At 36.8% G+C, this 12,905-nt stretch overlaps 1 protein-coding gene across 1 annotated transcript in view; it reads right to left on the reverse strand.

Annotated features, from left to right (window-relative positions):
• Window positions 1-12,905, reverse strand: part of mrc1a (mannose receptor, C type 1a) — a 64,265-nt gene that overhangs the window by 6,107 nt on the left and 45,253 nt on the right. The window contains exons 18-25 of the mRNA XM_087261911.1: window positions 11,857-11,921; window positions 11,613-11,713; window positions 8,579-8,718; window positions 8,153-8,255; window positions 6,149-6,330; window positions 3,325-3,430; window positions 2,904-3,136; window positions 1,164-1,329 (exon numbers count right to left, since the gene is read on the reverse strand). Of these exons, the coding sequence (XP_087118037.1) occupies window positions 1,164-1,329; window positions 2,904-3,136; window positions 3,325-3,430; window positions 6,149-6,330; window positions 8,153-8,255; window positions 8,579-8,718; window positions 11,613-11,713; window positions 11,857-11,921 (1,096 nt within the window). The remainder of the gene's footprint in view (window positions 1-1,163; window positions 1,330-2,903; window positions 3,137-3,324; window positions 3,431-6,148; window positions 6,331-8,152; window positions 8,256-8,578; window positions 8,719-11,612; window positions 11,714-11,856; window positions 11,922-12,905) is intronic.

Below are 12,905 nucleotides of genomic sequence, written 5' to 3' on the forward strand. Positions count from 1 at the left end.
TCGGATCATTGTGTGACGTGACGTTGTTTTTCTATTAATTAGCCTTTTGCTCAGTTTTGTGCATTGAAGTTCACTGTGTAGTGTTTTGAATCTAAAAGTGTGCACATGTGAATCTGTGGGTCATTTTTGGGCCCAGTGCCCAGCCTGCCTGACTGTGGTAAGCCCCAGCTCCTCTGGTTGGATGAGGATTTATTATTTTTTTTGTGATTGCCTTTTTTAAAAAGATTGCATGTGCCTGTCTTTTAATGTTTATGGTCCAAAGATAATTAAATTGTAATAAAAGAAACCCTATTTTTCTATATCCACGTCTCATTGTTTTTGTCAGAGGTACGAACCTGAATTTTATGTCCCAGGTAATTTACTGGGTGGCATAGTCAAGATCTAATTGCAATAGTTTGTGTAATTTGGCATTAGTGTGCCAGTTATTGTGTTTGTCTTGCCACCAACAAAAAGCCTTATCCCCCCTTCGTGCTACATTACAATAAGGTTAAATTAATGCAGTTAATAACATAAACAAACAATGAACAATACACTCATTACAGTATTTGTTCATGTTAGTAATGTTTGTAATGAAAATACAGTTGTTCATTGTTAGATCATGTAAACTCATGGTGAACTAACCAATGTTAGCAAGGATGAGTTTTGATGTTAGTACAGCATTAGTAAATACTAAACTAATAAATGTACAAGTATTGTTCATTAATAATTCATGTTAACAAATAGATTAACTAACATTTACTAATGAAACCTTATTGTAAAGTGTGACTGAAACGGTCTACAATACATTTTTACGCATCACTAAGGGTCATTTACAGCAGTGTATATGACTTACTGTTGCTCTTCATCAGTATGATGCTGCAAAGCTATTTTCCGACTTCTATTTACATCTAAGCAAAGAATGAAAAAGAACTTTGCCCTGAGCATACTTGGTTCTGAATCATGCTCAGTTTCTTGTGTGTTGGATGTGCAGGAGTGTTGAGCACAAGGAATAAGTTGCTTGATGCAGTACAGTTCATAACCACCAGTGTCACTCATTAACAAGGCTTTTTAAAATCTACAAACAGTATATAGCCTTTTAGATGACTAATTTAAAGGGCTTAATGTCAATACCTAATGAGGTTATGGCAGTATTTGTATTACTTGCAGAATGTTGTTGGAAATACCTGTGGATTGCTTGCAAAGGGAATAATATGTGTTGTTGCATGTAGCTGTCTTCCATCTGCCATCTGTGTCGATGTACACGCAAGCTAAATTGTTTTTGGGCTCTCCTGTTGCCCATCTACTATAGCTTAGAAGCCAATTGTCCACCCAACGGTACTGGCCACTTGTCTAAAGACAAAAAAAAAAAAAAAAAATACAAATAAATTATCGTTCTTGTCAACATAAATATTATTACTGTCAAACAATCAGTTAAAACCATAAACAATGATTAAAATCAAATTAAAGGCTGATGAAAATGTTAATCTCACTGTTAATCTTAAAATCAGGGTTGGAAGAATTACAGAATGCATTATTTAAAATACAAACTTTGTAAGTTACAAGAGTTAAATCTGTGGAAATGTTTGTAAAATAGATTTCTTTGCTACAATTTTTTTGAATGATGGTTTTAAAAGTTTTGCAAAGGGCTTTAAAGGGTCACGAAACACCAAAACACATTTTTTGAGCTGTCGACAGTTGTATAAGTTTCCCACATTGCTAAAAACACTATTAGGACACATATATTTCACTAAATAGTAAAAATTGGTTGTTTTTGCATTTTTTTGAGCAAATTCGTACTTCCGGTTTAAAACGAATTTTTGAAGCTGCGGCCATGAGATCTTAGCGTGTATTCCAGCATGTAGACTGGACGTCTGTACATGGGAGTACCGTATTACGTCTTTGAGTGTGCTGCATTAATGCATGAGTAAGACATGGTTCAAACCAATCAGCACACTCTATTGTGTATGCGCTCCAACTTCATTAATGTGCATGATAGCTTCAAAGACTGTACCTGAAACAGTGTTCAGACGGCAGTGAGAGGCCACGTTGTGTTGCCAAAAAGAAGCAGAAAAAGAATCGTTTGGAGATACGGGTTGTCAGTGTTGTTTTTATAATTTGCTGCAGTAAAGGTTTTGTTTTCATTTTCTTTCTATGAGAGCGCTGCTGGACTCACGTGTGGATCAGTGCATGCGATGCGCTGCGGAAATACGTTTGTACAGAACATATTTTTTTACCCGAGAGCTTTTCGCATCTGGAAATTGTGAAATCATGATTTGCTGCTCATCTCCTTTAAAAAAATACACAGCTCCAGTATTTGTTGATTGTCCTATCTCTACAGATTTGGTAAGTGTGTGCGATCAGTACCCTTTCTTTGTTCATTCAGATGGCAAAGTTATAGTTCGTATCGTCAGCAGTATTCTTTCAGTGTTTGAAAACAGACCTTAGTCAAAATGATTTCTAAGTTACTTAGTTTATGTTAATACCACTACAATATTATGAACTGAAAAATCCGCTGTAAATGCTGCTCTCTGAGTGTAAACGTGAACACTGCAAGCAAACTATGGCCAATTATCGTGTTCAATTTTCGCCGCATTATGTGACAGTATTGTCTACACACACACAGCTTTCTGACCTACCGAGTGCATCTGAGTTACAGAGAAATGCATGGGTTTTTTACTCTTATACGACGTGCAGTATCAAACATTCCCCGGTCATTAAACACAGTCACTGTCTTTCTCCCGTGTGTGTGTTTGCTTTTCCTCTGTGAAAATCAGCGTGTGCTCAAATGGAAACTCCCATTTTTATTCAAATCGTTTCCCCTTTTCCCTCCCCCAACACTCCCACCCAAACAGAGCTAGACACACCCACTTTCCTGTCTTTTCCAAACTAGAGGTGTGAAAACACCCTGCTGTTTTTTTTTATACCAGGTTGCTGTTGAGACCGATCCACAGAGGCTCCTTAAAATTGCTGACTGTAAGAATAGTGTAAGCCTGGCTGATGGAATTCCGCACACTGGCAAGATCAGCATCACTTGCTTTACACTGTCTCCTAGCTTCATCCCAACTCATTTTCTCCTTCTGCACCTTATAGGAATCATTTCCCAGTGTGAAAAAATGCTGTGGTGCTGCTGTAGTCACGGGACGTATGAGCTGAGTATCTGTAACATTAACGTCAAACACAGATTTCATACATTTAGACAAACAGACTAAGGGCACTTTAAAAATGTACTGTTAACGAGTACACTTCTGCTTGAATTTATGCATATTAGTGAACCCATACTGTAAATCGTTTCAAAGTAAATATTTCAGGTACAATGTGACCAATAATAAACTTTTCCCCTCTTACCTGTTTTTCTCTTGCAGATGAAACCTTGTTGATCTCCACACATTTGGACTTTCCACATACCTGTCATTTTTTCTGGGCTTCTGAGCATGACAACACAGTCATAGTTCTGAATGGAACAGAGATCAGCTAAGTTGACTCAACATCCAAAGCACACCAACCAACAAAACAATCATTTTCTGTAATTGTACAATGTAACAACCGCCACTTTGTAGTAGACATGAACTCATTAACTATTTACATACCCAGTATACACTCACCGGCCACTTTATCAGGTACACCTTACTAGTACCAGGTTGTACCGTCTATTGCGTTCAGAACTGCCTAATCTTTTGTGGCATGGATTCTACAAAGTACTGGAAATATTCCTCAAAGATTTTGGTCCATATTGACATGACAGCATCACACAGTTGCTGTAGATTTGTCGGCTGCACATATATGATGTGAATCTCCCATTCCCCCACATCCCAAAGGTGCTCTACTGGATTGAGATCTGGTGACTGTGGAGGCCATTTAAGTACGGTGAACTCATTGTCATGTTCAAGAAACCAGTCTGAGATGATTCACGCTTTATGACATGGAATGTTGTCCTGATGGAAGTAGGCATCAGATGATGGGTACACTGTGGTCACAAAGTGATGGACATGTTCAGCAACAACACTCAGGTAGGTTGTGGCATTGACAGGATTCTCCATTGGTAATAAGCCTAAGGTGTGTCAGGACAATATCCCCCACACCATTAACCACCCCCAGCAGCCCGAACCGTTGATACAATGCAGGATGGATCGATGCTTTCATGTTTTTAACGTCAAATTCAGACACTAACATCCGAATGTCGCAGCAGAAATGAAGACTCATAGACCAAGATACGTTTTTCTTGTCTTCTATTATCCAATTTTGGTGAACCTGTGCAAATTGTAGTCTCAGTTTCCTGTTTTTAGCTGACAGGAGTGGTGCCGAGTTGTCTTCTGCTGCTGTAGCCCATGTGCCTCAAGGTTGGACGTGTTGTGCATTAAGAGATGCTCTTTTGCACACCTTGATTGTAACGAGTGGTTCTTTGAGTTACTGTTGTCTTTCTATCAGCTGGAGCCAGTCTGGCCATTCTCCTCTGACATCTGGCATCATCAAGGCATTTGCACCCACAGAACTGCTGCTCACTAGATATAAACCCTAGACATGGTTGTGCGTGAAAAATCCCACTAGACCAGCAGTTTCTGAAATATTCAGACCAACCAGCCTTTCTGGTACCAACAACCATGCCACGTTCAAGGTCACTTAAATCATGTTTCTTCCTCATTCTGGTGCTGTACCTAATAAAGTGGCCGGTGAGTGTACATCATCTAACCCAGGGGTGTCCAAACTCAGTCCTTGAGGGCCGGTGTCCTGCATAGTTTAGTTCCAACCTGCTTCAACACACCTACCAGGAAAATTCTTGTATATCTAGTAAGGGCTTATTTAGCTGCTTCTGGTTTGTTTTATTAAGGTTGAAGCTAAACTCTCCAGGACACTGGCCCTCCAGGACCGAGTTTGGACACCCCTAAGATTCTAACCCATTCTTTCTCACATTCACTAAACATATCCAACTGACAATGATGTGGATCTGTTAGTGTCACAAAGTTAGTTGAATTTTTTGGACCTCAGTCAGTGCCCAGGATATACATATCCTATAAGGGACCACTTGACAATTCTATGGATTTATTAAGGATGGTTTTTAATAAAAAATAAATATACGGTATATAGAGAGCCTTTGGCTTTATGACATTAATTTTTTTTTTTTATTGTAATTTTTTTTTACCCTCTAGTTAAACTTTACTTTTATTTCTTTACGTAATTGTTTGATCTCCATTTACAAACCAATTTGTTGTCAAATTGCAAATAGTTCCTGTGCCACCTGGTGGTAAATTTAATGAACGTTGTTTACATGATGGATATTCATTTTCTGGGACCTGTACAGGATGGCTTAAGTGCTGAAGCAGGTATACCATGATGCATTCAGTAAGAGGAGGAAGATACACAGCGAAATAATATCATTCGTTTGTTTTGAATTTAATTGTAAATGCTACATTGACATCAGATAGGCAGTGTAATTATAAACTAATGGTATTAGCTACATAAGGATATAGTCAAATATTTGATATTCACTGTTTATATGCATGCATAGCCTGCAAAAAAGTATTAAAAGTTTTTGTAAATTTTAAAAATAATATTAAAAATACATATGCTTTAGATTATGTAAAATGATCAGCTGTAGCCTTTAGTTATTTTATGATTTCAAAGAGATTGACATATTGTTATGGATTTATAGATTAAGTTAAATTCAGAGGTTTATAAAATATATTTTATTATTTTTAATGCACTTAAATACAGCTATGTACATCCAAATTGCTTTACAATCATATCAGGGTCCCTCTTAGAAGTAATTAGCATATAAATCTGATTAAAATATGAAACACAAAACAATAATAGTTTAAATATATGAGCATGTATATTTGTAATTAATGGTAATATCAATTAACAGCATTTTAAAAACATTATTGGAAATGTTACAAACATGTCATATATAGGCTATGTGATTTGCATATTTTATTATTTTGACATAAGGTCCATGAAATAAAATTGCATGTGACCACACAATGTTCACATAAATGACTTAGAATAGAACCAGACAAATCATTAATCTGACTGTCAATCTATTGTCTTTGCATTTAAACTGTACCTTATTTCTCTTGGTCTGCAGTGTCCTCTACTCACTGGTACCAGTAGTCAAACTAAAGCCCCTACTATAGATACCTACAGTATTTGTCAGTAAAATGGTGTGAATACTTGCCTCTGATCCAAATTCATACATCCTGGATGGCCCATCTGGCATTGATGAGGGGACACCCTTGGCCCAGTTTGTGTAGCTGACACCTTTACCATCAGTCCACAGAAATCTCATCTCCCAGTTGACATCATTAAAACCAATCCATATGTCATCAACTGAATCAAGCATTAACGTAGTAAGGAATGCTGCAAACAGAATCAGAAGGTCAAAGTTGTTTACGTTTACACAAGTATCTGATATTATTGAACGCAACATTTGTTTACATGCATACGCTTGTATATCAAAGCTGTGAGAGAAACATGACCATCTGCCTTGCTACCTTGCTGCTTGCTCAATTATTTATATTACACACATGATATGGCAGAGTTTCTCAAATTTGTTTCTTTAACAATGTACATTTGCATGCCTCTTTTGTGCAGTGATGCACATACTGTACATATCAGGTCTTCAAAAATCCTCAGATCAAATGTTTCAAGCAGACTAATTTGCGCAAGGAACAGAAATTTTGACCTTATAGAAATTATTGGTTTTCCCAGAGACGGGTTGCGGCTGGAAGGGCATCCGCTGCGTAAAAACTTGCTGGATAAGTTGGCGGTTCATTCCACTGTGGTGAAACCGGATTAATAAAGGGACTAAGCCGACAAGAAAATGAATGAATGATGAGAAATTATTGGATGGACGATTAATTAAAAGCAATTTCATGCAATTTCTTTTCAGTATGCTTTCACATGCTTACAGCTTTCAGCAGTATTTACTACATAGAACTGTGGAATGCACTATGCAAAATCACGTTCAAAATTGATTTATTCAGATAATAATGAAATCTATAAGAATCTTAGAAATCTTATAATGGCAGATGTCTATGTAACTTTTCAGTGAATTTTGGTGAAATATATGTGTATATCCCACTTTTTTTTTTTTTTTACCCTGTACTGCACGGTAAAACTATATGGCAACATGATACTTATGTTCATTTCCCTGCGACTGTGTCTTTAAGACCAACTTAGTTTTTTTTTGTTGGAAAGAGAAGACCTTAGTGTAGCCAATGATGTGCTTTGGTTAAGTCACATGACATGCAGTGTTTTTCTGTAGCGCGATTTCTTACAGACTGGCGTTTATTGTGAGTAGTTGCTCAATGCAAATGTAAACGTCAATAAAAACAAAGGATCAAATTATGTCAGAGCCACAAAAAAATCTGAGACATCACCTCTAGTAGGTTATGATGACATATTCACACTCAAATGTTTTTAATCAAATTAGATTTTTGTAAATCAATCAAATGTATGTGTTGCCAAATGGCAACACTGGGCAATAGTGGAACATGCAATATTGCAATGGATTAGCTAGCTAGCAAGGTCAGCTGTGAACATTTAAGTTGTAACAACAACAACATGAAAGATAGTATATAATGTTGATTAGTCATGTGTTAATGGCAACACACTTTTGACACATTTTAGATTAAACAAATATGAACAGCAACATATATAACAACGGTGGGTGTGACGATTCTCTTTAAACAAGTATAACTCCAACCTTTTAGTACAATACTGTTGTGCTAGGTAATCTCAAGAAAGGTTCCTAAAAAAATGTATGGTAGAGTTCGCTATTTGGGTTTTTCTGACAGGGAAGTGGGGTATATCTGAGTATATCTTAGTGGGGGAAAAAAACAATACAGTATGTGTAACCAGCTATTGACTTAGAATCCCCAATCTGGTTTCATGATTTGCTTTAAAGCAACAATGGAAAAAGCTTTAGAGTTGTTCACTGAATTTGCTCTGGTTTTGCTCTGTTTAAATGATAATCCATATTTTTCAAAACCAGGAAACTATGAGTAATATGTACACATATAGACACACAAAACTAGCAAACAAATAAAATAGCTTACACATCTTACACAGCACATGTAAACACAATTGGTCCTTTTAAATGCTATTTTATTAAGCAGCTTTCTCATATTAACCAAGGTTTTGGTGCACATGTAAGGTATAAAATAAATTAAATGCTTACCCTGCTCTTCATGAGTCAGAATGGACACCAGATTGCCTCCATGTGAGATGCAGAGGTTTCGAGCATCATGCCATGTCATCTTATTCTGAAAAAGCTTGTAACACTTAAAAAAAAAAAAGAGTTTATTATTGCCTTTTCTGACTAAGCTTACTTTAAATAACATCTATCCATGTAGTTTATATGTGCAAATTGAAGATAAACGGTTTGTTTGATAGTAGCTGTGGGTTCACAAGAATGTAATATTATTATTATTATTATTATTATTATTATTATTATTATTATTATTATTATTATTTGTAATTGGTTAAAACTAAAAGTATTAAATCTGAAAGTACCAAGTTGATTTTTGGCAGTGCACAGCACATGAAAGTTTTCGGCAACTTTTTCCCTGTGCAAATTTTGTGTGGTCCAGGAAATGTCACTCACGCTTCCTTGAAAAATGGTCCATTCTGGAGAACAGCCTCCTGGTCGCACAGTAGGTAAGGGCAAGGTTGAATTGATAAAGTTACTACTTCTTTTGCAGATAGATGGCAATGGGACACCACAGTTTATATCATTCCAGAACCCTTTAAAACAAAACATATAGATATTTTAAAAACAGTAAATATTATAGATATTACAAATTATAGATATAACATATCAGTGATTCTCAAACTTTTTGAGATTTGATAATCAAATCAAGGGGCAGACTTTACCATTATTACCACAGTGTTTTTTTTTTTCTCCAAACATTCACTGAAAGGAGCATCAGAATGTTTATGGTGTCATTAGTGTATGGCAGTGGTTCTCAAACCTTTTTCATCAAGTACCACCTCAGAAAAAAATTGTCTCTCTAAGTACCACCAACATGAGCAGTATTGAAATACAATAGCGTAGTAGGCCCAGTAAAACAGCTACACCTCTGCACAGTTAAAAAAAAAACATGGCTGATTACCTCAGAAATATAGGCTATATGTCATATATGGCATATTATATATATCATTTTTGATAGATTTTTACATGTGTGTAGCATGTACATGACATATTTCACTCCTCCGCGTACCACTAGAAGGAAGCCTGCATACCAGTAGTGGTACACGTACCACAGTTTGAGAACCACTGGTGTATGGTGAAGACTGAGTTGAACAATGAAGCACTAAAATTAGCAGTCCTTCTGATCAATGTAACATTATTACTGTAACACTTGAAGAGAACCCAGCACTATAGTGAAAACATCTCACTGCAAAACAGTGCAGATGTCTCTTTATGGCCAGAGGAAAATTGAAAGCCTGGTTGATCCCATAGTTCTCCATTTCCGTTATTTGCAAAGTTTTTCATTTTCATTTGCATTGAACTAAACTAAATTAAACTGAACTGAACTTCAACAGTGACATTAGTATTAAACTGAACTGAATTAGTTTAAATTTTAACTACTCTCCTGCCTGATATGCTGCAATGTCCCACAATCTGAAATATTTTGTTAATGGCTTTCTATTCTTTTTTTTCAATGCTGTTAAACTGTTTTGACACAATCTGTGAAGCATATTTTTAAGAAAATTATTAAAGCACATAGAAATTAAGTATAAACTTGTGGATTCTTGTAATTTGCACAGTTAATGTTTACAAACAGCAATTCCCACATAGCAAAATTTCTTTGGCCAAGCTTTTGCTTGACCCACATGTTGCAGTGAATTACGGTACATGACTGGACCAAGTCTGGCTTCCATATAAGGGCCAAACATGGACCATATCTGGGCCTAGTCTCAGCCAAGTTAATTATCCATAACTGCGCCTGAACTGGGCCAGCTATGAACCATGTTTGGCCATTGTCTGGAGGTCATTTTTGCTGTGTCACGACTGCAATGAAATTGATAAACCCATGAAGAATTGCGCTTTAGGCAATAATAGTTTAAGCAATAATAAAATAAGTTAATAACGATGATGGTTAGTAATCATTAACAATAATATAATTTGTAAAATAATAATTTGATTAATAAATCATATGTAATGTAGGTTCAATTCAGTTATTTTGCAACATGCAGGAAACATCAGATTAATTAATCTTGATTGTTTCCTAGATTAAAATGAAGGCATTAGAAGATTTTAACAGCAAGATGGAAATGACTTTGTGCATCAAAACATTTCTTTACTCATAAAATAATTAAAATGTATTTTAAATGTGGGTCATGACAGACCAAACTTATGTGGCCCACATGTAAATTTTTAACATCTGGGCCAAATACTACATTTGACATCTGGCCCATGTCTTGCATGCCGCCTTAAAGACAGTACCACCTCTGTCAAACCTGGGCCATGTTTCGCCTGCATGCTGTATTCCAGTGCTGGACAAATGTCTGCTGTGCCAGCTTTATGCCAAATCTGGGCCAGAATTCTTTGCTACCAATTATTATTTGAAGTAATACAATGACACATGTAGAACAGGGAATAGATTAAGTCATGTAGTGTGAAAAAAAGACTGTGTTATGTGCTTTTGGTAACCAAGTTTTACCTGTTTGGTAACAATGAATTGGACACTCAGCTAATTGGGGGTGTGTTTAATAACCACAATTCACAGGTTGAAACCCGCTGCATTAAGCTGCAGTCACACTAGAGTTTGATAATGCGAAATTCTGTCGGAGCTGCGAAAAGAGGCGAAGATATAAGATTATTAGGCAAAAAAAAGCGAGCAATTGCTCCATGTTTTAAATTTCTGTCCAGAGAGGTCATGTTTTGATCCTTGGTTGGTCTCACGCAGTACAGTGATGCAATTTCGCAGGTCAGAGTTCACCAAGCTTGAACTTTGCACCGCAGCAACCTGCGAAACTTAACACATGACCCTGCGTTTCCGGTCTGACGCATTCGCAGCTTTAGACTGCATTGTGGTTAAATAGCTAAATCGTCCTTTTCAAAAACTGGGCAGATCTGTTACACAAATCAGCTGTAAGTGTCTTTCCAGCCCAATCACAGAGGGTACCGAGCAGGATGTTCTTTGCTCAAAAGGTCAAATCAGTCACTCAACAGCTCACAAAGCAGCTTCTTGACCACTTCAAAGATAACACCAGGTCCCTTATTGAAATCCTTGGGGATATCTTCCTGGCAAACCTGTAGCATGGACGTTAAATGCAAGGCTAAACCACCTGACTGGCAGTCATTTGTAATTTGCTGACCAGGGGTAGTCAGGAAGGCAGCAAGGCAGAGTTAGTGTATGCACCATTGGAGGAATGCCAGGGTAACACTAATTCACGGTGCCCTCAATGCTGTTGAATTCAGTGGCCATCGAATAGTATGCACGATGGGTCATGGCATTACATATTGGTCAGAAGATGCAGTAAATTAAAGTACACAAACATAGTGTGTGAAATAGATGTTGTGAGTCAGTGGCATTGAGCTAAGCAATCAAATTAGGACACACTTTTTTTTTTACTTTAAGATATAAAAGTGAAATTAGATAGATATGCTGATATACTATACAAGTTCTTACCCATACTCTTGTAAATGGTTACACAGTTCTCATCGTTGTTGGCAAAATTTGGTTCATTTTGATCCCATGACGTATATACAACAGGCGAACCATCCACCCAGCTACAAAAAGAAAGAAAATCCTTGTTGTAAATTCAGCAAAAATAGATTAAAAGTACACAACAACTTGGTAATGGAGCTAAATATATGTTGCATAATAACTAGAATTATTACAGTTTGTTCAGCTTCAATCCAAGTTTACTCACTTAAATGATTTATCCAAATTCACTATCATCCCAATGTAGTACTGATTTTCGGAACCCCTGGATATCTGTAAAACAGAGTCCCAGAGCCATTCTGAAATATTTGTGCAATACATTACAATAATTCAGTTGTGTTTTCCATGTGAGCTAGTCGTTGTTATCATACACTGTCAATCATTGTGTAGTGTAGCCTTTGTTTAAGATTTTTCTTTTTTTAAAGCAAAATAAAGAAATCAATAAATATTGCTCAAACAATGAGTGGCATTGCTGTGAAAATGTAATACATTACAATCAAATGTCAATTTTTAAAAGTAAAAAAATGTGCATACATATTATTGTACAATATTTTAAAGCATAAGATTTAAGCATGAGGCTTAAAATTGTAATATACAGCATAACTTTTTTAGGAAAATATAGTGGAGAAGAGATAGCAATTTTCTAAATTTCAGGTTTACTGCTTAGTCCTCTTTGAAGTTTTCCTAAAATAACGCTCAGGTTACGGAAGTAACCCTCGTTCCCCGAGGAGGGGAACGGAAATGCTATTAGTGGATTTGATTTAAGGAAAATCCACGAATTGGGAGGATTTGGTTCAGAAGCTGCTTGTCTGAAAGAGTATTGAACGGGCCAATGAATGCCAATGAATTGGCAGCGTAAGCTTGCGCAGATGTGCTTCATTGCCAATTAACCCAGCATATAAGCACATGTGGAGCAAGCAGACGCCATCCTTTTTTAAGCTGAAGAGACTTACTAACAGCTAAGGGACAGTCATTATGGCGATGGTAAATAGCATTTCCGTTCCTCTCCTCGGGGAACGAGGGTTACTTCCGTAACCTGAGCATTCCCCTTCGGGTGGGGAACTCCAATGCTATTAGTAAATTTGATTTTAGGAAAATCCACGAATTGGGAGAACTATGGAAAACGTTCGAGGTTACAGAAGTAACCCTTCGTTCCCCGAGGAGGGGAACGGAAGTGCCATAGAGAGGATTAATTGAATCCACGAATGGGAGATTCGGATCAGAAGCTGCTTGTCTGGAGAGTTATTGAATGGGCCA

Source organism: Danio rerio, chromosome 7 (assembly GCF_052040795.2).
Source record: "Danio rerio strain M-AB ecotype USA chromosome 7, GRCz13ab, whole genome shotgun sequence".
Classification (NCBI taxonomy): Eukaryota; Metazoa; Chordata; class Actinopteri; order Cypriniformes; family Danionidae; genus Danio; species Danio rerio.